Genomic DNA, 23,894 nt, shown 5'->3' with positions numbered 1-23,894 from the left:
CACAGTATAGATTTACTTTTTGCAAATACACATGCTTAAACAAATATCACAAACCTTCATGTTGACAAATTCGGGTGACCTGGTGCCACTCAGCTTCAGAAAGTAATCCAACAGCAAGACGTTTCCTCCCTGAACTGTGAGATGTGCCACTGTTTTATTGCTTTTCACGTCCTGTTTACATAAAGCAAAACAGTTAAAATATGCATTTGCATTCCAAAACTGCCTGTGAGGCCTTTATCCAAATAGGACTTGCAGTGTATTGGGAGCTCAGATCTTGCATCCAGTTGTACGCTTTACTTTTTATTTGGCCACTTTTGGGCTTGGTGAGCTTGCTGGCCCTCCATTATTTGTCTCTTATGAAAGGCAGACGGCAGGCCCCATGATGGCTACCATTTCCCTTAGCCATGCCACTGGCAGGCAGCTCCCACGCCCTGGTAATAGCCTGTCCCACTGGGTGTCGAGCTTGCCTCCTGTCCAATTAGGGCATTAACATTTCAAAAATGGCACAGTCGTGGTGCGGGAAGACAACCCAGAGACTATCCAGGTGTCGCTTATAAAGCCCATAGAATCTACGTGCAGAGACAGGTCTTTCGGCACGGTGGCAAAGTGGTGAGCACTGCTGTCTCACAACGCTGGGATTCTGGTTCGATCCCGAATTGGGTCACTGTCTGTGCAGAGTCTGCATGTTCTCCCCGTGTCAGTGTGGGTTTCCTCCCACAGTCCAAAAGACATGCTGGTTAGGTTCAGTGGCCATGCTAAATTCTCCCTCGGTGTACCCGAACAGGTGCCGGAGTGTGGCAGACTAGGGGATTTTCACAGTAACTTCATTGCGGTGTTAATGTAAGCCTATTTGTGACACTGATAATAAATAAACATTTAAGGCTGAGATAGACTTTGTTTTGGTCTCTCAGCAAACCAAGGGATATGAGGAGTGCGCAGGAAAGTGGAACTGCAGTCGAAGATCAACGATGAGCGTGCTCAATGTTAGGGCAGATTCAATGGGCCTTAAAGTCATCTACTCCCCCTATCTCTTGAGTTCAGGAAGAAAATTCCTTTTGCTCCTGGCATTGGTGGAAATATATAGTAATAAAAGTGTTCGGACAAAACATTCTTATATAAATAAGTAGCAATGGAATAACGCACCCGTTTATTTGAAGGAACTGTGGAGAAAGTTAAACAAACTGTACATTGATTCGAGAAACAAGTTACCTGGCTGGTTATTAGGGCTCCCATTTCAATTAGCAGCCTGATGCAGGACTGCAGCTGTTCAGCTTTATACTGTAGCTCATCCTGCCTCTGTGACACCAAGATATGATCATAGTATAGTTCCCGAAAGACAGAGTTATGAGAAATGACAGCACAGTGCAGAGGAGTAAGTCCTGAAACACAAGGGAAATCAAAATATCACCCGATGGCAGACAGCCTAACAACAAATGGTTTTTGTTCTTTGCTTCTGAATAATTATTTATTACAAAACTGATTTCATGTCGGAGAAGTATGTTTTTTAGGTTTTGATAAAGGCTTCCCTCAGGCTCTCTACATAAACATTGTATCATTAATAATTAGACAGCCAAGTTTGAAACTTTGTCATGTCAATGTTGACCTTGGATCATTTCAGTTAAGGACAAATTTGTTCATTGATTCTTGTTGTTTTATGTTTTATGGGATTGTTCAAGGGATATTCACACAGTTATTTCAAAGTAAGACAGTGGTCAGCTGGCTGTTTGGCTGAGATACAGACCACACAATTGTTGGAGACTGTTTACGAAGACAAGGACAGTTAGGAAAAGGAATTTCTAAGAAAGGCATGATTATTGGAACATTCTTTGATCGGAACCAGACACGCTCAAGACAAATCCCACACACCCAAGGAACTAAAATGTGACTTTACATGCAAAATAATCTCGGATGTAACAGGTCCCACTGGACAATGAGCCCATTTATATTGAGACATAAACGGTAAACATTATCTTACTTTGAAAGCATTGGGTAAATGATACTCTGATAGATCAGGCTAAAAACTATAAATCAAATTTATGAGGGAGAAGCAAGATTAACAGAAGCAAAAACAAAGGAAATAACAGATCAGCTCGCTTATACTACCTGAATTAACAACTGCATATTTTGAAGCAATAATATTTCAATACTCTAGCACCCCTTGACACTAACCTTGTATCTGAGAGGAAACATATGAGATGAGACGAAGTCCAACGGAGTTCTTATTATAATCGTGATTGAGTAAAAGCCTATTATAATTCTTTAATTACAAACCTGCTCTGGCTCTAGAACTGTCAGTCAAAAGAGAATCCAGAGACGGTACAGAGAAGCCTGTTAAGAACAATGTCGAAACATTTACCCACATTCTGGGCGAAGCATATTTGTGAAGCCTGAAAGCAGACCCACAACCCGGCCTCAACCAACCCGACCTCAACTGATCCTGCCTCCACCGCACTCTTAGGCAACGCATTCCCAATTCTAATCACCACTTGTTACATTAGAAATTTTCCTCACGGTGCCATTGCTTCTTTGGCAAGTAATCCGGTATCTGTTTCCATTAATCCTATCCAGACATCTGATGATTTTGAAAACATCTATCAAATCTCCCCTCGACCTTTTCTTCTCCAAGAAGATCAGTCCCGAGATCTCCATTCTTCCTGGGTAACTGATATTCTTCATCTCTGGAATCATTCTTGAGAATTTTTTCTGCATAGTCGCGGTGCCTTCACACCCTTGACCCCTCTGGAACGGCCTCTCTCTCCAGCACTGCAGTGTTCTCCTTAATCTAAACTGCCATGTCTTCTCCTTTTCCTTCCTTTCCTATCTTTCCTGAACAACTTGTAGAATCCATAGAATCCCTACAATGCAGAAGGAGGCCATTCGGCCCATAAAATTTGCACTGACCACAGTCCCACCCAGGCCCTATCCTTGTAACCCCACAAATTTACCCTGCTAATTCCCTGTCATTAGGGTCAATTTACCATGACCAATCAACCTAACCTGCATATCTTTGGACTGTGGGAGGAAACTGGAGCAGTCGGAGGAAATCCATGCAGACACAGGGAGAATGTGCAAACTCCACACAGGCAGTCACCAAGGCTGGAATTGAACCTGGGACCCTGGCACTGTGAGGCAGCAGTGCTAACCACTGTGCCACCGTGCCGCCCTGCTGCCCTTATATTCAGGAATATTTAATTCTAGGAATATCTAACATGCAGATTTTTCCTTCTTTGAGTCAGGTCTCTGTTTCCATTACAACATCATATTTCCACATGATTAGCCATGTCTGCAATGCACTAATCTCATTGGCCACACTCCATGAATTCACATAGATTCACTGTAAGGTTATTTTAGACTATATCAGTATGCTGATTGGCATTCAGATTGCCTTGGGACTTACTGAATACCTTTAATTACATGGGCTAAGTTTTCTTATTCTTTCATGAATGGTGGACGGCACGGTAGCACAGTGATTAGCATAGCTGCTTCACTGCTCCAGGGACCTGGGTTCAATTCCAGGCTTGGGTCACCCTCTGTGTGTAGTTTGCACATTCTCCCCGTGTCTGCGTGGGTTTCCTCCAGGTGCTCTGGTTTCCTTCCACAGTCCAAAGATGTGCGGGTTAGGTTGATTGGTCATGCTAAAATTGCCCCTTAGTGTCCTGAGAGACGTAAGTTAGAAGGATTAGCAGTAAATATGAGGGATATGGAGAAAGGGCCTGGGTGGGATTGTGTTCAGTGCAGACTTGATGGGCCAAATGGCCTCTTTCTGTACTGCAGGGATTCTACGAGATGTGGGCATGGCTGGCTTGGCCAGCATTTGTTGGCCATTCCTAATTGGCCCTGAGAAGCTGGTAGTGAGCTGCCATCTTGAACCATTGCTCTTGTCAGGCATAGGCACACCCACAATGCCTGCTGGGAAGGGATTTCCAGAATTTTGGGTCAGCAACAGTGAAGAAACGGTGATTATGTTTCTAAGTCAGGACGGTCTGTGTCTTGGAGGCGTAATTACTGATGGTGCTCTATCTTGAAGGACAAGGACCCACTGCCCTTGTCTGTCAAGGTGGCAAAGGTCACGCCATTGGAAGGTGCCGGTGAAGCTCCAACAATGTGGACCCAGATGCCAGTGGGAACAAAACTGTTAGCGGCGCAGCATCATTTTCATCTCACTATACCTACCAATCTATCACTGTTCATATAGGTAGGGGTGGGCTGGAGGTGAAGGTGAATCACCCCCTACGAATCATGGGTATCTATCAGAATTTTACCCCCTCGCCCACCCGAGGCCAATGGAGAATGCTGTTCTGCGAGCCCCGCCTGCCCCGGTTCTGTGCCAATAAAATTCCAGCCATGGAGTCTGGATCTCTATAATTGGGATGAACGGACTTGCATTTATATGATGCTTTTCATGAGTTTAGGACATCCCAAGGCACAGTGAAGTGTAGACACCATTGAGAGGTAGGAAACACAGCAATCTATTTATGTACAGCAAGCTCCCACAAACAACAATGTATTATGTCCAGATTATCTTTTCCAAGTGATATTAGTTGAGGGATTAAATATTGGCCAGGGCACTGAGGAGAACTTCTATTCTTATTCAAAATAGTGCCTCAGGATCTTTTACTAAAAAAGCAGCTGGATCATATCTGGTTTATGTCTTGTTCAAAAGATGACACCTTAGTATTGTACTGTGGAGTCAAATTAGACTTGGATGCTCAAATTCCAATTGTGGAATTTGATCCCAGAACCTCATGACTCACAAGCGAGAGTCTTACTGTAAACCACAGCTGATCTACAAGATAGTGTCGATTTGATAATTAGATTTAGGAAGACTGGAATGGTGGCACAGTTGTTACACTGCTGCCTCGCAGTGCCAGGGACCCAGGTTTGATTCCTGGCTTGGGTCACTGCCTGTGCGGAGTCCGCGTGTTCTCCCCGTGTCTGCGTGGGCTTCCTCCGGGTGCTCCAATTTCCTCCCACAGTCTGAAGGGCATGCTTGGCTATGCTAAATTCTCCCTCAGTGTGCCCAAACAGGTGCCGGAGTATGATGACTAGGAGATTTTCACAGTAACTTCATTGCAGTGTTAATGTAAGCCTATGGTGACTAACAAATAAATAAAAGAGATTGTTGGGGTTGGAAATATAGAACTAATGTTGCATTGAATCCATATTCTGCCTGATCTGGAGGTACTTAATGTGCATATTGTGTGCCTGAAATGCAAACTTTTCCCATTCCCAACTCTGATTGCTCCGGTGCTAATAGAATCCTACAGTACAGGATGAGGCCATTCAGCCCATCAATTCTGCACCTACCACAGAACCTATCCCCATAACTCCATGCATTTACCGTAGCTGGTGCCTCTGACACTAAGGGGCAATTTGATATGGCCAGTCCACTTAACCCACACGTCTTTGGACTGCAGGAAGAAACTGGAGCACCTGCAGGAAACCCATGCGGACACAGGGAGAACTTACAAACTCCACTCAGACAGTGACCCAAAGCCGGAATTGAACTCGGGTCCCTGGTGCTATGAGGTAGCAGTGCGAACCACTGGGCCACCGTGCCACCCATGCTGTACTGCCAGAGGAGAACTTCATTTGAACAAGGAGGGTTGTTCTCCGAATCAATGGTATGGAGTTGTAGCTCCACCTTTTATCCACAGTCTCTCTGGACATCTTTCAAGCGTCTAGAGACAAGTAAAGTCAACATCTCGGAGACCAAGCTCAACCGATCTTGTCTGGCTCTCATTCAATGATCCAATGCCAGAAATCGATTTCCATTCCACCGCACTAATGAGCGGATTATAAGATAAAAGCGAGTGAGAAGTGAAACAATAGTCTGAGTCACAGAGTGGATTTGATAAAAATGACTGTCCCCCATAAAACTTGACTTTGTTTTGATCTCGGTAACTAATCACCAACCTGGCAGTTATCGCTGAGTGAATGGAAATGCTTATCGATATCAGTAGAATGTTACAAATTGCCTTCCTGTGTAACGCACAAGTTAGTTTAATCTATTTCAAAAGAAACTGATAGTGGAACAGTCTACACAACAATTTACTTATTGTTCCTTGCATCAAAAGTTAGTTTGAAGGAGTGACGTCAAACTGAAATCCAGAATTTAAAAAAAAAACCCTCTTGTGCTTTTGTTTTGTTAAAATTGCCGATTATTTTTATTTTGGCAACATCATAGGTCATAGCATAGAATCCCTACGGTGCAGAAGGAAACCATTCAGCCCATCAAATCTGCACCGACCACAATTCCTATAGGCCGACATATTTATCCTGCTAGCCCCCAAACACTAAAGGGCAATTTACTATGGCCAGTCAACCTCATCAGCATGTCTTTTGGAGGAAACCCACACAGACACGAGGAGAATGTGCAAACTCCATAAAGACAGTTACCCAAGCCGAGAATCGAACCCAGGTTCTCAGCTCTGTGAGGCAGCAGTTCTAACCACTGTGCCACTGTTTTGAATGATCAGAACTAGGTTATACAGTTTGAAGTCAGCTGTGGGTTACTTTAATTTCAAACTTGTCTACTTCTATCAGCGTTACCGGCTCTGCTTTCAACACACGTGATTCATAAGCTATCTCAGGCCGCACCTTGTCAAAGAACTCTCAGTTCATCTTATCCAATGACCCAGGTATACTGTGATCATTAGAGCAGTCTTAAAGAGGAAATTTTACTTCATAGAAACCATAATGTTGGTAAATGTGAGGTCATCCATTTTGATAGGAATAACAGCAAAATGGACTATTATTTAAATGGTAAACAATTGCAGCATGCTGCTGTGCAGAGGGACCTGGGTGTCCTTGTGCAAGAATCACAAGGAATTGGTTTGCAGGTGAAGCAGGTAATTAAGAAGGCAAATGGAAATTTGTCCTTTATTGCCAGAGGGATGGAGTTTAAAAATGATGAGATTATGTTGCAGCTGCATAAGGTGCTGGTGAGGCCACACCTGGAGTACTGTGTACAGTTTTGATCTCCTTACTTGAGAAAGGATATACTGGCACTGGAGGGGGTGCAGAGGAGATTCACTAGGTTGATTCTGGAACTGAGAGGGTTGGCTTATGAGGAGAGACTGAGTAGACAGGGGCTATACTCATTGGAATTCAGAAGAATGAGGGGAGATCTAATCGAAACATATAAGATTATGAAGGGAATAGATAGGCAGGAAAGTTGTTTCCACTGGCAGGTGAAAGTAGACCTGGGGGGCATGGCCTCAAAATAATGGGGAGCAGATTTAAGACTGAGTTGAGGATGAACTTCTTCACCCAAAGGGTTACGAATCTGTGGAATTCCCTGCCTAGTGAAACAGTTGAAGCTTCCTTATTGAATTTTTTAAGGCAAGGATAGATAAGTTTTTGAACAGAAAAGGAATTAAGGGTTGTGGTGAGCAGGCGGGTGAGTGGAGATGAGTCCACAAAAAGATCAGCCATGATCTTATTGAATGGCGGAACAGGCTTGAGGGGCCAGATGGTCTACTGCTTCTAGTTCTTATGTTCTTACAACACTTAATTCATTCAGTTGTTGTTTGAAGGGCTGTTTTTCAGGTTATAAGAAGCAATTTGTAACTGACCCATTACAGAATCAGGTGGCAGGATTTTATGTTGTGCTGGGATTCCTGTCCAGCCACCAGCCCCCTCCCGAAAGTGAAAGATTTGGGGGCGAAACCCCCTCCCCCACTTTGGCGGGTTGTCCTATAGCCCCTTTCTAATGCTCCACAGGACAGTAATTGGCTCAGGGCGAAACTTGTGCCCCACCTGGGAAGAAGAGCTCGCCTCTGAGGAGTGCAGGTCGGTCAAATGGCCGACTGCTCCCTGGTCCCAGCAGTGCCACTGGGAGACGTGGCCAAAGCCGGGATTGCATCCACTTCCTGCTGGTTGTCATTGCCGGAGCTGGATGGGTGGTGGGAGCGCGGAGGGAGGTAAACTGGCAAGGATTTCCTTGGGGCTAGACTGAGGTGCTGGGCTGGGGGGGGGGGGTGGTGGTGGGGGGGGGGGGGGTGCGGGGGGGGAGGTGGGTATAAGAGTGGTGGGTAGGGGGCCAAGATAAACAGATGATTGTTTAATCAATCACAGAAGTTATTTGTTGTATGCTACAAAGTAACAGTATTGAAAATGAAATGCCACTAATGTTTTTATTAAAACTTGTTCAGATATCCTGTTTGCCAGGTGAGTTGGAATCTTGTATTCAGAGTGTTTAAAAATTGGAGAGTTCCTCAGATATTCTGACCAGCATTCTCTTTCCCACTGACAAAGATCGATTAAGCAGTGATTTGTTTTCTGCTGAAGCAGAACATTGGGTCAGGAATCCAATCTTTAAAACTTCCACTCAGATAAACCTGTGATCCATGTAAAATGTATGATTAATGAATTGCTGTTTCCATGCCACCTTGATGCAATGGTAACATTCTTGTGTCTCACCTCTTTGTGAGAAATCTAAGCCTCAGTTCAGCGTTCCAACATATTATTTCTCACATGTCTGAGAAGAAGTGGAGGATTAAGCCAAAGCGGGGATGCTTCCCCTGACAGTTCCGTAGAACCCCTACGGTGCACAGAGAGGCCATCCAGGCCATTGAGTCTGCATCGACTCTCCGAAAGACCATCCCACCCAGGGCTCTGTAACAGCTGATTGAATAGCACCACTGAGACAGGCGAAAGCCTGACAAACATCTGAAAGGTGTCTCGCAGTGGCACTGCAAGATGGGAAAAATTGCAGTGATGAATGGCTACCATATTCTGTTTGGCCACATTTCTACAGACTCTGGCACAACTACCCACAAATGATCACAAATTAACTTTCTTTTAAATTCAGAGTCCAGGTCTGCAGTGGGTCAGAGACAGAGCTTCCAGAGCTCTGATATCTGCTACAATACCAGCCATGTAGCAAGAGGCTGGCACATCCAGTGATATTAGTGATTAGCTGTGGCCTGATGCATGGCACTTGCAAGCATTGATGTAGTGTTGAACTATGGGGCTGGTGAAATGGACTGTCACATGGGGACTCAGTCCTCATATGGTCCCGTCTTCACTTTCAAAGCCATTGGAGAAGAGGGTCACCTGCTTCATTCCTCTGTCACTGGCCTTTATCTAAGGGTTCGATTTTCCTACAGCTCAGTTTGCATCCTCTTTATTCTCTTTTCCCTCAGCCTCAGCCAAGGATTCCATCATTTTTATCACCCTATATTGGCATTCTCCTTTAATTGGTCCCATGCCAAATACATGCATTTTTCCATCCCCACCACCAGGGGGTAGATCTTGACGCTGTACAGCTTAAAGCCAGTAAAGGCCACTGGAATGCAAGTCACTGAAAACAAAAGCAGTGGGAGATGTAAAACTGGCTCTGATTCACAATCACCTTCGGGACACTATCACAGAAAGTCAAGATTAACCTCTTTGTTCTCCCAATCGAGTGAATCTGCACCTGATGCTGCACATTTGATTAGTTAAACTTCAAAGTTTGGGTCTAAAAAAAAATCCACTTCTATTTCCGTCTGCCCAAAACCTGCCCAAATCCTTTGGGTGTGAAGCTGACCTCTGGGCGTAAATGCAGAATAGCTCAGAGTGGACTGGAAGCCTATTTCAGCATCAATGGAAAAGGACGTTTTTTACACAGAGGGTGGTGGGGGCCTGGAATGCGCTGCCAAGTAGGGTGGTGGAGGCAGACACGCTGGGATCGTTTAAGACTTACCTGGATAGTCACATGAACAGACTGGGAATGGAGGGATACAAACAAATGGTCTAGTTGGACCAATGAGCAGCACAGGCTTGGAGGGCCGAAGGGCCTGTTTCCTGTGCTGTACCGTTCTTTGTTCTTTGACATTGGGTAGGCTGCAAACTAGCCATCGCCTGGCCTGAGCTAGCAATTGAGGAGAATCTCACTCCAATTGGGCCTAGGCCACACCAATATTGGAAACTCTAGGCCAGTGAATGGAAACAGCAAACAGATTATAACAATCAGCCCACCATTGCAAAGATTATGTTCAAAAGATTTGCATGCAGCCCATTGTAAAATTGGACTATTCTATTGCCTTCTAGGCAATTGACAACTCTGACCTGGTTCATGTTTCACAAAGGTCACACAAAGGTAATTCATTCACAATTGACCACAAATGACATACCTTCAAAATCCCTGGCTTCCAAGTTCACCAAGGCCCCAGCTGCTATGACCATCTGTAAACAACAGACAAGTTTTATTGAGAATCACATTTGACACATCAAAAGACATTTCTTTGTGAATTCTATTGGACTTGACTACTCCAACGCACTCCTGGCTGCCGTCCCACATTCTAACCCCTGGAAACCTGAGATCGTCCAAAACACCGATGTTGGTGTCTTAACTTGTCTCGTCAGTACAATATCATCCCTGTTTGCACTAATCTACATCAGCTCCCAGTCAAACTCTATTCCAATTTTGTAATGTAATGAGGTCAGGAGCTGAGTGACCCTGGCAAAACCCAAACTGGGCATCACTGAGCAGGTTATTGCGAAGGAGGTGCTGCTTGATAGCGCTGTTGATGACCCCTTCCATCACTTTACTGATGATCGAGAGTAGACTGATTGGGCAGTAATTGGCCGGGTTGGATTTGTCCTGCTTTTTGTGTACAGTACATACCTGGGCAATTTTCCACATTGTTGGGTAGGTGCCAGTGTTGTAACTGTACTGGAAGAGCTTGGCCAGGGGAGCAAGTTCTGGAGCACAGATCTTCAGTAATATTGCCGGAATGCTATCAGGGCCCATTATCTTTGCAGTATCCAGTGCCTCCAACTGTTTCTTGATATTACATGGAGTGAATCGAATTGGCTGGAGACTGGCATCTCAGGCGCAGGGGACCATTGGAGGAGGACAAGATGGATCATCCACTCGGTACTTCTGGCTGAAGATTCTTGCGAATACTTCAGCCTTATCTTTTGCACTGATGAGCTGGGCTCCTTCCATCATTGAGGATGGGGGTATTTGTGGAGCCTCCTCCTCCAATGAGTTGTTTAATTGTCCACTACTATTCACGACAGGATGTGGAAGGACTGCAGATCTTAGATCTGATCCGTTGGTTGTGGGATCGCTCAGCTCTGTCTATGACACGCTGTTTTTGCCATTTGGCATGCAAATTATCCTGTTTGGTAGCTTCACGCCTCATTTATAGGTATACCTGGTACTGCTTCTGGCATGCCTGCCTGCACTCTCCATTGAACCCTGGCTTGATGCTAATGGTTGAATGGGGGATATGCTGGGCCATGAGGTTGCAGATTGTGCTGGAGTACGGTTCCACTGATGTTGATGGCCCACAGCACCTCGTGGTTGCCCAGTCTTGAATTGCTAGATCGGTTCGAAGGCTACTGCCACACAACACAACTTCAATATGAAGGCGGGACTTTGTCTTCACAAAGACTGTGCAGTGGTCACTCTTACCGACACTCTCATGGACAGCTGCATTTGCAGCCGACAGATTGGTAAGGATGAGGTCAAGTATGTTATTTCCTCTTGTTGGTTCCTTTACTACCTGCTGCAGACCCAGTCTAGCAGTTATACCCTTTAGAACCCGACCAGCTCGATCAGTAGTGCTGCTGTTGAGCCACTCTTGGTGGTGGACATTGAAACCTCCCACCCAGAGTACATTTTGTGCCCTTGCCACTCTCAGTGCTTCCTCCAACTTGGAGGAATACTAATTCATCAGCCAAAGGAGGACGGTACATGGCAGCCAGTAAGAAGTTTCCTTGCTCATGTTTAACCTCATGTTGTTAGTGTGTGCTTAAACTGGACCAGATACTGGGCAACACGACAGCTCAGTGACTATCACTGATTGCTGTGCAGACACATGGATTTGGGCCGGTGTCAGTGGGAGTTTGCGCATTCTCCCCGTGCTTGCGTGGGTTTTCTCCGGGTGCTCCGGTTTCCTCCCACACCCCAAAGATGTGCTATTAGGCTGATTGGCAGGAATAAATTGTCCGTAAATTAGTTTCCCTCAATTTTGATACTAGCCTCCAGATGTTAGTGAGGGGGACTTTGCAGGGTCAACAGGGCTGTTTGTTTTACTGTTGTCCTTTCTGGTGCCTGGGCCGATACCAGGTGGTCCATCTACTTTAATGTCTTTGTTGAGACTTTGTGGTGATTATTACAAGCTAGGCCATTTCAGAGGGTAGCTGAGAGTCAGCCACATTGCTGTGGCTCTGGAGTCACATGTCAGCTCGACAGGTCTGGTAACACCATGGAGGCTAAACTGCTCATACCAACAGTGAAGGTTCTTTACTTAAACTGTGAGCCGTGTAGCTTTGTCCGAGGCATTTTGTTGCTTCTGTGGCAGGTTCTGCCTCCATAATAATATTTTGTCTCTTTTGCTGAGCTGGAGAAAAAAAATTCTCAAATCCCAAAAGGCAACAAAGAAAAATAAAACAAAGGGAGAAACTGAAGAGACAAAGAGACCGTGAGAAGGTGAGGCGACATGACTGTCTCCCACCCACACACTGTGTAAGACAGTTTGTCTCTTTGGTCTGATTTTGGGTTCATTGTCCAAGTTGGGTTGCACTGATCGCCTCCCATTATGTAATCCAAAGGACATTAGCCCTATGGGAAACTTGGCAGTGAATGCAGGGGCGCAAGATGTTCAGCCATCCTAACTAACAATGGGGGCCAGTGCCAAAATTGTACTCAACCACAATCTGTACCCTCAAAGACTAGAATATCCCCCACTCTAGACCTGAATTTTTCAAGCATTTTTCTGTTTTTGTTTCAGATTCCAGCATCCAATATTTTGCTCTGATCTAAGTTAGGGTCACTTAAGATGCCTGGGGGGACAGCTGTTATCAATGGGCAGCACAGTGGCACACTGGTTAGCCCTTCTGCCTCACAACGCCAGGGTCCTGGGTTCAATTCCTGGCTTGGGTCACTCTCTGTGTGAAGTTTGCATGTTCTCCCAATGTAGAGGAGAGCCGGTGGATGTGGTCTTTCTTGATTTTCAGAAGGCGTTTGACAGGTACCTCACAAGAGGTTATTGCAGAAGGTCAGGGGGCATGGAGTTGGGGGTAGGGTGTTAGCGTGGATAGAGGATTGGTTGTCAAATAGGAGGCAAAGAGTGGGGGTCAATGGGTGCTATTCGGATTGGCGGTTGGTGACTAGTGGAGTGCCTCAGGGGTCGGTGCTGGGGCCTCAGCTATTTACCATTTATATAGATGATCTGGAGGAGGGAACCGAGTGTATGGTGTCGAAATTTGCTGATGACACCAAGATTGGAGGAACGGCAAATTGCGCGGAGGGTGTGGAGAGTCTGCAGAAGGATCTAGATAGGCTAGGCGAATGGGCCAGGAACTGGCAAATGGAATTTAATGTTGGCAAGTGTGAGGTGGTCCACTTTGGTAGGAATAATGGTAGGAAGGATTATTATTTACGTGGAGAAAAACTGCAGCAGGCGACGGTGCAGAGGGACCTCGGGGTCCTTGTGCATGAGTCGCAAAAACCCAGCTTGCAGGTGCAGCAGGTGGTCAGGAAGGTGAATGGGATGCTGGCCTTCATAGTGAGGGGGATTGAATATAAAAGTAGGGAGGTCTTGCTGCGGCTGTATAGGGCATTGGTGAGGCCGCAGCTGGAGTACTGTGTGCAGTTTTGGGCGCCGTACTTACGCAAGGATATTTTGGCCTTGGAGGGAGTGCAGAGGAGGTTTACTAGGCTGATGCCGGAGTTGAGGGGGTTGAGCTATGAGGAGAGGCTGAATAAACTAGGCTTGTACTCGTTAGAGTTTAGAAGAATGAGGGGAGATCTCATTGAGACGTATAAGATGATGAATGGGATGGATAGGATAGAGGTGGAGAGACTCTTCCCGCTCAGAAAGGACAGTAGGACTAGGGGGCACAGCCTCAAGATAAAGGGGGGGCGGTTTAGAAAGGAGTTGAGGAAGAACTTCTTCACTCAAAGGGTGGTGAATCTCTGGAATTCTCTGCCCGTTGAAGTGGTGGAGGCTACCTCGCTAAATATTTTTAAGACGCGGGTTGATGGGTTTTTGATAAGAGAGGGGATTAAGGGTTGTGGGGAGAGGGTGGGAATGTGGAACTGAGCCACGACAGATCAGCCATGATCTTATTGAATGGCGGGGCAGGCTCGAAGGGCCAGATGGCCTACTCCTGCTCCTATTTCTTATGTTCTTATGTCTGCATGGGTTTCCTCCCACGGTCCAAAGATGTGCAGGTTAGGTGGATTGGCCATGCTAAATTGCTCTTTAGTGTTGAAAGGTGTATAGGTTAGGGGAAATGCACAGGGGCTACAGGGATAGGGAGGAGGGAAGGGCCTGAGTAAGATGGTCTGTCAGAGAGTTGGTGTAGACTCGATGGGCCGAATGGCCTCCTTCTGCACTGTAGGGATTCTATGATAATGGACCTGTGCCCCACATTGATTCTGCACTTTCAGGAGAGGAAAATGCAACTTGAACAACAAAAAGCAAATGTCACGGCAAGAATATAAATACTACCAGTACAAAAGCCCCAAACTTTTATTCTAATACTTAAGGTTGGATCATGTGACATGATGTTGCCACATAAACATTTGTGCAAACTTGCAGCTATTTTCCAAGGAATGTAATGTACAAGCCTGTACAAAACGCCATCCCTAAGACAAATGTTCTGCTAGACACCCTGACAGCCTCAATCACACGGTGCCTATTCTTACAATCCCTGCTTATTGTGAATATCAAATGTTGGTTCAGGTATGAAAATTGCTAACATGGAATTCTGCACCCGTATTTCTAATTTCTTATGGAAAAAGCCTGACACGGGATACAGAGCACTGGAAAGAAACGTAAGCATAAAGGAAAACAGCTCCCTCTGCAACCCCGCCTCCCCCCACATACCCCCCCCTCCCCCCACCCCCACCCCTCAGCCTTGTGCCCCTGGCTCAGTTGGTAGCACCCCCATCTCAGCATGTTGTGGGTTCAAGTCCCACTCCTGAAGCTTGACCACATGACTAAGTGCTTACACGGTCAGAGATGTCAGTTCAGACCAACCACCCCCCCCCCCCCAACTTACCCTCTCAGCTTTCAAAAAAAGAGCAGGAGATTTACTCCTGGTGCCCCTGCTAATAGTTATCCATGGGGCAGCATGGTGGCGCAGTGGATAGCACTGCTGCCTGACAGCGCCAGGGACCTAGGTTCGATCCCTGGCTTGGGTCACTGTCTGTGCAGAGTTTGCCGTTCTCTCCATGTCTGCATAAATTTCCTCCCACAGTCTGAAAGACATGCTGGTTAGGCAGATTGGCCATGCTAAATTCTCCCTCAGTGTACCCGAACAGGCGCCAGAGTGTGGCGACTAGAGGATTTTCACAGCAACTTCATTGCAGTGTTAATGTAAGCCTTCTTGCGATGTGAGCAAATAAACTTTAAATTCAACCAACGTCACAAGAAGCAGATTGTCTGGGCATTTTCCCCATTGCTGTTTGTGGGAGCTTGCTGTGCACAAATCATCTTCTTTCCCACATCACAACAGCCGTTACATTTCATTGGCTGTAAAGTGTTATGGGATGTCTTGGGGGGCATGAGAAGTCCCATATAAAAGCAAATTTCGTTCTTGTCCTTCTCTTCTTACCCGGGAAGCCCTGAGTTGGGGTGCTCCTGGGACACTAGCACTCACTCGGCGCTCTGCCCATTCCGGGGTCCCACCTCCTGCATCAGGTTCCAGTGCAATTTGGAAGTTAAGGTAGATGGCACCCCTGCAAGTGCTGCCCCCGCACTTACGCCGTATGGCTTTTTCAGGGATTGCTGGACACTGTTCCAGAAAGACTGGAAGTGAAGTGAGTGGTGGTGATGGGGGAGGGAGGGTGATGATGAGGGGACAGGGGCAAGAAGGGATCCAGTGCTTGGAGTAAATTCATTCCAACGTACAGGAATGATGAGTGGGCAATTCAGCCCTTTGTGCCTGCGCCACCACTTAACATGATCATGGTCTCATATCTTGGTCTCAACTCCACTTTCTTGCCTGCTGCCCATTGCCCTTTATCCCGCTTTCCATCAGAAACATACCTATCTCTTTCTTGGTTCTGTTGATTGATTCTGCCTCCACTGCACCCTGGGGCAGTGAGTTCCACAGACTCAGAACCCGCTGAGAGAAGGAGTTTCTCCACATCTCAGGTTTGAGCCTCCTCTCATTCTGCATTATGAGCTCTTGTTCTAGACTGTCCCACCAGGAGAGGAATATCTGTCCACCTTCTCAATCCCCTTTGAGCATTTTATAGACCTCGATCAGACTGCCCCTCATTCAACGCCGGTGAGTACACGCCCAAGCTACTCGACCACTTCTCATTCGGTAGCCCTTTCATCCCTGCAATCAATCTGGTGAACTACTGGCCAGCTACTGGACTTCCTGCAGCCCTCCTCCCAATGCCCTGACTGGCTAGTTTCTATTCCTTTAATGATCCTCTGCCAGCTTGCCCTTTTGGCAACTCTGTATTTTCTTCCCATTTTGTGCCAATTGGCAAACTCCCAACCTGGGCCCATTTTGGCAGTTGCCATCTTTATTGTCTGACAGCCTGAAAAGAAAATGATTTTGGGCGTCAGGTGCACGAACACGCTTTTCCAGCATATTTACATATCCTATCTGCTTCAAGATCATGCCAGGTACTTACCTTTCTGCACTAGATGATACGGGACGGCACAGCGGTTAGCACTGCTGCCTCACAGTGCCAGAGACCTGGGTTCGATTCCCAGCTTGGGTCATTGTCTGTGTGGAGTCTGCACGTTCTCCCCCCTGTCTACGTGGGTTTCCTCCCACAGTCCGAAAGGTGGGTTGGTTAGACGGATTGGCCGTGCTAAATTCTCTCTCAGAGTACCCGAGCGTGACGATTCGGGGATTTTTACAGTAACTTGAGTGCAGTGTTAATGTCAGCCTACTCATGACCCTAATAAATAAACTCTATTCAGGACAGCTAACAATCAGAACAATGAACCACTTTGTACAAAGATTAAAAACTTTTTCCGACCTCTATAAAGAACCCCTGTTCTTTTCATCACCGGAGTCTGATTTTTGCCCTGGAGTTTTTAAATTTCTGGCAAATGTCAAGAAAACCAATTTATAATCAATTTCTCCTAACCATTGAAACAGTGGCAGGAGGCTCCAAAACACTGTTGGAAGCAGGAGTTAAAACAAAACTATCGTTTGGCAGCCAATTCAGGAAGATCTGTTGCAATTGAAATTCCAGGTTGCCTCAGAGTATTTACAGCACGGATCCTTTCAACCAGTCATTATGCAAATATCCTCATAATCTGAGTTCTGTGAAAGATAGATTGATTCTGATCTTTTCTGTGCCAAAGTGTTCGAATATATCATTGAAATATATGGCTGAGCTTGACAAACAGAGAAGTGGGACAGACTGGGTCACCTGATTTTATTATTTAACCCTCCTCCAACTAACTTTGACTCCATCCAATTTTTTTACTCGTTGGAACAAATCACTGAATCATTGAACCTCCGCAGTCGGGAGGCCATTCAGCCCATCAAACCTGCACCGACATCAAAGCCACCCAGGACCTATCTCCACAACCCCGTGTGTTTATCCTCCTAATTCCCCCTGACACTAAGGGGCAATTTAACATGGCCAATCCACCTGACCGGCACATCTTTGGAATATGGGAGGAAACCCACGCAGACGCCGGGAGAATTTGCACACTCCGCACAGACAGTCATCCAAGGCCGGAATCGAGCCTGGGTCCCCGGCGCTGAGGGGCAGCAGTGCTAACCACTGTGCCATTGTGGGTTTCTAGGATGCGTCTAGGAAATTTACTTCAACGTGTCTTCCATTCCACCAAGCCCTGGGTTCCCTCAAGCTTCTTATGGCTTCACTGGAACTTTGAGATATTTGGATGTGTCATCCATAATTCCCAAGGTTTTAATCTGGATATTCTCAGAGGAAGAAGTCTCACAACACCAGGTTAAAGTCCAACAGGTTTATTTGGCAGCAAACGCCACTAGCTTTCAGAGCACTGCCCCTTCGTCAGGTGACTGGGGAGTTCTGATCACAAACAGTCCATATAAAGGCACACACTCAGTTTACAAAATGCTCATTAGAATGCGAGTCTTTATAGCTAATATAGCTTTATAGTCCAAAGATGTGCAGGTTAGGTTGATTGGCCATGCTAAGAAATTGCCCCTTAGTGTTGAGGGACGCGTAGGTTAGAGGGATTAGTGGGTATAATATGTAGGGATATGGGGGTAGGGCCTGGGTGGGATTGTGTTCAGTGCAGACTTGATGGGCCGAAGGACCTCTTTCTGCACTGTAGGATTCTATGATTCTAATCAAGTCTTAAAGGTGCAGAAAATGTGAGTGGAGATAGCATTAAGCATAGGTTAAAGAGATGTGTATTCTCAGACGGTCAGCATTGCTGACATTCCTATCGATAGGTTATGCATTCTCTTTGACTGAGAGGATACTTCTTGTTAAGTCAATATCGACTGAAGCGAAAACGTGACATAAGAGTCAGAACCTAGAAGCCTTGCTTCAGCACTGTAGTATCAGCCTGTCTTTACAGGGCCCCATAATACTCTACTGCAGTAAGGTAACACTCCATCAACAAACCTTCTCTTCATACAAAATACACAAAAAATACAGTTTTCGCAGCAATGGGGATAATTATTTAATGCTCTGTGCTTGATGCAAAATAGCAAGGACACTGACACGTTGGGTTTGAGCTAATTCCTCCGTGAACTTGCTGTGACTTGGCCGGCTCAAGTACCGTCAAATACCGAGAACTGTCGGTACCCTACCTTACAAGTAGCTACAGTGAGAATCATACTTTGTTTGCTGTAATGATCTTGGGAACATATTGACACAGTGCGGGGATGGAGGGGGTTTGTGAGAGGAGAGGGGGGTATACTGGAGTGGGGATGGAGGGGGGGGGGAGTGGAGGGGGGTGAGTGACGGACAGGGTGGGGATTGAAAGTGTTTGTGGGCGGGACGGGGAATGGGACGAAGAGGCTTTGTAGCAGAGAGTTCAGACTCAAAGCCCCGGTACAGACGCGATGCACCAGCTTGCCTTTTCCTGATCATCAGTTTTGCATATTCACAAACAGAGGAGCCAGCTGATCACATTACTGTCCATACACTGACACATCTGGCATAACATCAGCCCAGATTTCACCTCGGGGTGGATGTTTGCTGCGCACTAATGTTTCTCACTGACAGGTGGGAAAAACCTGGAAAATGCTGACGGTTGATGTTTATATTTGCAGACCTGCCATTCAAGCCCAGGGATTTCTGTTTTTATTTCAGATTTCCAGTGATTGTAACTTTTCTTTTTAACGCTATGCGTGCCTGTGTATGATACACTGCTATGTACGGGAAGCAGAAACTGCATAAATACATTTGGGATGGTTTCAGTTGGACACAATTTGAGTTCCTATTTAAATACACTATTTAAGTGCAATAAATAATGAAGAAATTCGAGTAACTTTCATTGTGAGCATAGAAGGAATTTGCAGCTGTGCTTACCTGGATGATACTCAAGTGGCCGTAGGTAGCAGCCAGATGTAAAAAGGTTTGTCCTTTGTCATCAACCGCATTCAGATCAGCACCGAACATAATCAGGTCTCGTACAATCAAAGGCTGGTTTGCGACCACAGCAACCAACAGGGGTGTCTATGAATAACATAAAAATATCATTAGCTCTACAGCCAGAACTGAGATAAAAGGACCAGGAGCTGGGCACTCAACCCTTTAAATGTTCCATCATTCCATTCTTTTATATTCGTTCAGGGAATGTGGGCATCGCTGGCAAGACCAGCATTTGTTGCCCATTGCTCATTGCCTTTGAGAGCTGCATGGCTTGCTCGTTCATTTCAGAAGGCAGTTAAGACTTCAGAGCCACAGCAATGTGGTTGACTCTCAACCGCCCTCTGAAATGGCCAAGTCAAGGGTGACTAGGGGTGGCCAATAAATGCTTGCCAGCCAGCGACGTCCAGGTCCCATGAATGAATAAAAACATCAATCACATTGCTGTGGATCTGGAGTCACATGTAGGCCAGATCAGGTAAGGATTGTAGATGTCCTTCCCAAAAAGACATTAGTGAGTCAGATGGGTTTTTACAATTTAATTTCAGATTTTTATTGAATTCAAATTTCACTATCTGCTGTGGTGGGATATGACCCCAGGCCTTGAGAGCATTACCTTAGATCCCTGGATTATTAGTGCAGTGACAATATCACTATGTCACTGCCTCCCAAGGTAAGAGTGTTCTATATTTTAACTCTATTTATTCACTTTGGTTGCTTATTCCTAATACCCTTACCATCAGAAAATCTCAGTTTGAAATATTTCATTGAATCCCCTATCAAGTTATTTTTGGGGTTGGGGAGAAGAATTTCTTTCTATCTAACCCATCAAATTAATTATCTTAAACACTTCAATAGGACATCTGATAATCTTTCACATGAAGGGAATAGCAGCCAAGCCTAGGAACCTGCCCTCATAACTTAACCTTGTTAGGCCTGGGAACAATCTGGTGTATCTGTGTTGCATCCCCTCTAAAGTCAATATATCATTCTAAGGTGTCCAGAACTGTATGCAATCCAGTTCTGGACACCTTAGGGGTGTCGAACCAGAACTTTATAGCATAAATTCTACCTCTTTGTATTCCATCCCATTTGAGATAACATTCCATTATAATATAAGAAATAGGAACAGGAGTAGGCCACCTGGTTGATCAAGCCTGATCTGCCATTTGATAAAGTCATGACTAATCTAATTGTTGCTTTAACTCCACTTTCCTCCCAGCCCCACCATAACCCTTAGCTCACTTGTTGATCAAAAATCTGTCTAATTCAGCCCTGAATACATTCAATAATCCAATATTCATTGCTCTCTTTCGAAGAGAGTTCCAAACATCAATGACCTAATGAAAGACAAAAATCTCCTCAACTCCATTTTTGCAACATTGTACACCTTTCCAAAATTTGGTATCACTTTAACTTGCTTAGTTAGCCATAGATAGTGCATCCTCTTCATAGAATTCTTCTTTCTCACTAGTTTCAGACCCAAAATTCTCACCCTCAAACTGAATGTGTAATTATTAATGCATTTACTATGATGTCATGAACTGACCTATCTCATTACACATAGCCTGCTCTCTGGTTTGATTTCAGTAAATGTTGTTTCATGAAACTATCCTTCTAAGTTTTTGTTCTCTTTGTTCATTTGTTGATTTCTGTACATGGAATGCAAACCTCTCCACTGTTTCTGGCTTCACTGCATTTAGAACTGACCTATCTTCCTTAGGTCCAAAGGAGATGGCTTTGCACTTCCAGTCTAATATTAAACGCCACAGTTCTACAGTTTTACCCACCTACTTAACCTATTAATGATCCATTGTAGTCTTCAACTCCAATCTACTTTATTTACTGTGCCACCTAACTTGGCATTCACAGTAAAATTAAATATACACCTCTCTATTCCTTCACCAAAGTCATAGATCAATGCAGTGAAATACCGTAAACAAGAATGAAAATTTTAAGATCAAAGCATTGCCTAACTGGGAGCCAATGTAGCCTCCCACAGGCAAGATGAGGGATGGCATTTGATGAGAGTTAGGACATCAATTTTGGACGGCCTCAACCTTACAAGGGTGGGGTGGAGGATGGGAGTCTGGCCAGGCATGAGCTGGAGGAGTTAAATCTGGAAGTAAGGCTTGGATTGTTGTTTAAGAAGCGGATGAGTTGAGGCAGGCAACGTTACCGAGATGAAGAAAGGCTGTCAGAGTGATGGTACAGATATGTGGCTGGCAACTCATTTTGGTGTCAAATATAACACCAACATCTTTATTGCATACCTTCTGGAAAGCCGTATAAATAACTCAGGCATTCACTTATCTACCATGTTAGTGACCTCCTCAAATAATTCGACTAAATTATTTAGACATACTTAACCTTTACAAATCCATGCTGGCTCTCTCTGGTCAACTCATAGTTCTTTTTTATTCATAATTTTACTTTATTCTTAAAGTTACAAAGCCAATGCCCAGAGTGGACAGGGGCAAGCCCTTAATCCATCTTGTTTCTTTCTCCAAAAACCATAGAACCCTTACAGTGCAGAAGGGGGCCATTTGGCCCATCAAGCCTGCACTGACAACTTTCCCATCCAGACCCCTTCCCTGTAACCCCACATATTTACCCGGCTAATCCCGCAAAACTAAGGGTCAATTTAGCACGGCCAATCAACCTAACCCGCACATCTTTGGTTAATTCAAATTCAACTTGACTTCAATTCATGGTTCCCGCAAGAGAGACAAACAAGATCCAAGCTGACAAGGTAAGATATTGCACCCCATCTTGGGCTTGAATTTTTACTCTATCCTTAAAGTTACAAAGCCAATGCTCAGAGCAGACTGAGCAAACCCAAATCCATTCATTGCTTGCTCCAAAAACTAAATCCAAAATCCAATTTACAGGCCCTTCGAAAGAGACAAACAAGATCCAAGCTGACAAGATGAAGCATTGCACCCCATTTTAGGCTTGATCTTAGCCACAAGGTTGAGCTCATGTTTCTTGAAGTGCTCAGTCATTCTGCTCCTAAAGAAAGGTTCTATTAACTTCTTCACAACAGATGTTAGATTCATAGATCCATAATTCCCTGGTTTAATTCTCCCACTCTTCCTAATTGAGTGACATCTTCAGTTTTCCAATTAGATCCTAACTGATTAAGGCCCAGTAAGAACAGCTGATTTATCAAGAGCATCCCATATTGTCATGATGTGACCAATACTCACTGTAGCTCTCACCATCAGTACGCACACATCGGGTGGAATCTTCTCAGTCCCACTGCGTACCAGATCAGATTGGAGCTCCAAGCTGTTCCTGCCTTCCTCCAAACTTGCTGAAGGCAGGTGAACACTGGCAGCTGTGGCTAGGCATTTAAACTATTTAAGCTCCTAATTGAGAGGAGGGAGAGCGATGAGGGGATAGGGCTTGGGGTGGGATAGTTGTCGGTGCAGATTCGATGGGCCAAACGGCCTCCCTATGAACTGTAGGGATTCTGTGACTCTGTGAGGACTCCATCAGGACCTGGCAGCAGAGGAGACAACCTGCTGAGGGCCTGGTCTGGCAGTTCCCTGGAACCCAGGAGGAAACAAACAGTTTGAGCCTTATTTCCCAGTTTTCACTGTTTTTGGTTCTGGGAAGTGCCTTTCTGGCATTGCGGGGGAGGGGGGGGCTGCGGGGGCAATGGGTGATCAGGGAAAATCTGAACCGCATCTCCAAGTTAAAGCTGTGGGGGTGAAAGGCTGGACTAGCGACTGAAATGAATCCTCCAGAAGGGAAAGATTTCCCCTCCATTCCGATGGGCCTACTGCTTCAGGCCTTTTTGTTTTAGGAGTTATATCCACATTTTCCAAAATTCCTCCTGTTTGAAACACCCTGACTCTCGATTTCCTGCTTGATTGGTGCAGATCTCTTGTGGTGGGACTCGTGGCTATCCCCAGCAGCAAGCCCTCTGATTGGACACGAAACCTCAGGAGTCTCGCCCATTATATTGAATTGGACAGTAGATGTGGAGACGGCCAATTGGGATGCCCCCTCATGCAGATTACTCCAGAGGGGGCACTGCAAACTAGTGTGGGGTCGGGACCTGGAAATGATCCCAAATCTTGAAAACAGACAATCAGAAGATTCCACCGGTAATCTCCTGGGAGAGACACTTTTCACCAACACCTCACTTGTCCACCCCAACTCCCCCAACCCAAGCCTGAAAATTCTTTTAAAGAGAAAAAGAATTCTGGACAAATCCCCAACTTACTTCCAGGAGGCTACAATATGCATTCTTCCATGCAAAACCCCATGCTGTTCTATCTGTCACCAGCCCTTCTCGAAAAATCCCTACAGTGCAGAAGAAGGCCATTCAGCCCACATCAACAACAATCCCACCCAGGCCCTATCC

At 45.5% G+C, this 23,894-nt stretch overlaps 1 protein-coding gene across 1 annotated transcript in view; it reads right to left on the bottom strand.

Moving 5' to 3' along the window:
- LOC145359843 (NF-kappa-B inhibitor delta-like) overlaps window positions 1-23,894 on the bottom strand; it is a 45,972-nt gene that overhangs the window by 8,162 nt on the left and 13,916 nt on the right. The window contains exons 3-6 of the mRNA XM_080214634.1: window positions 19,460-19,606; window positions 10,122-10,173; window positions 1,210-1,379; window positions 55-171 (exon numbers count right to left, since the gene is read on the bottom strand). Coding sequence (XP_080070760.1) covers window positions 55-171; window positions 1,210-1,379; window positions 10,122-10,173; window positions 19,460-19,606 — 486 coding nt within the window. The remainder of the gene's footprint in view (window positions 1-54; window positions 172-1,209; window positions 1,380-10,121; window positions 10,174-19,459; window positions 19,607-23,894) is intronic.

Source organism: Carcharhinus amblyrhynchos, chromosome 29 (genome assembly GCF_965287045.1).
Source record: "Carcharhinus amblyrhynchos chromosome 29, sCarAmb.v2.hapA, whole genome shotgun sequence".
NCBI lineage: Eukaryota > Metazoa > Chordata > Chondrichthyes > Carcharhiniformes > Carcharhinidae > Carcharhinus > Carcharhinus amblyrhynchos.
The sequence above is the reverse complement of the archived record's forward strand: the minus strand, read 5'-3'. Positions and strand labels throughout refer to the sequence as shown.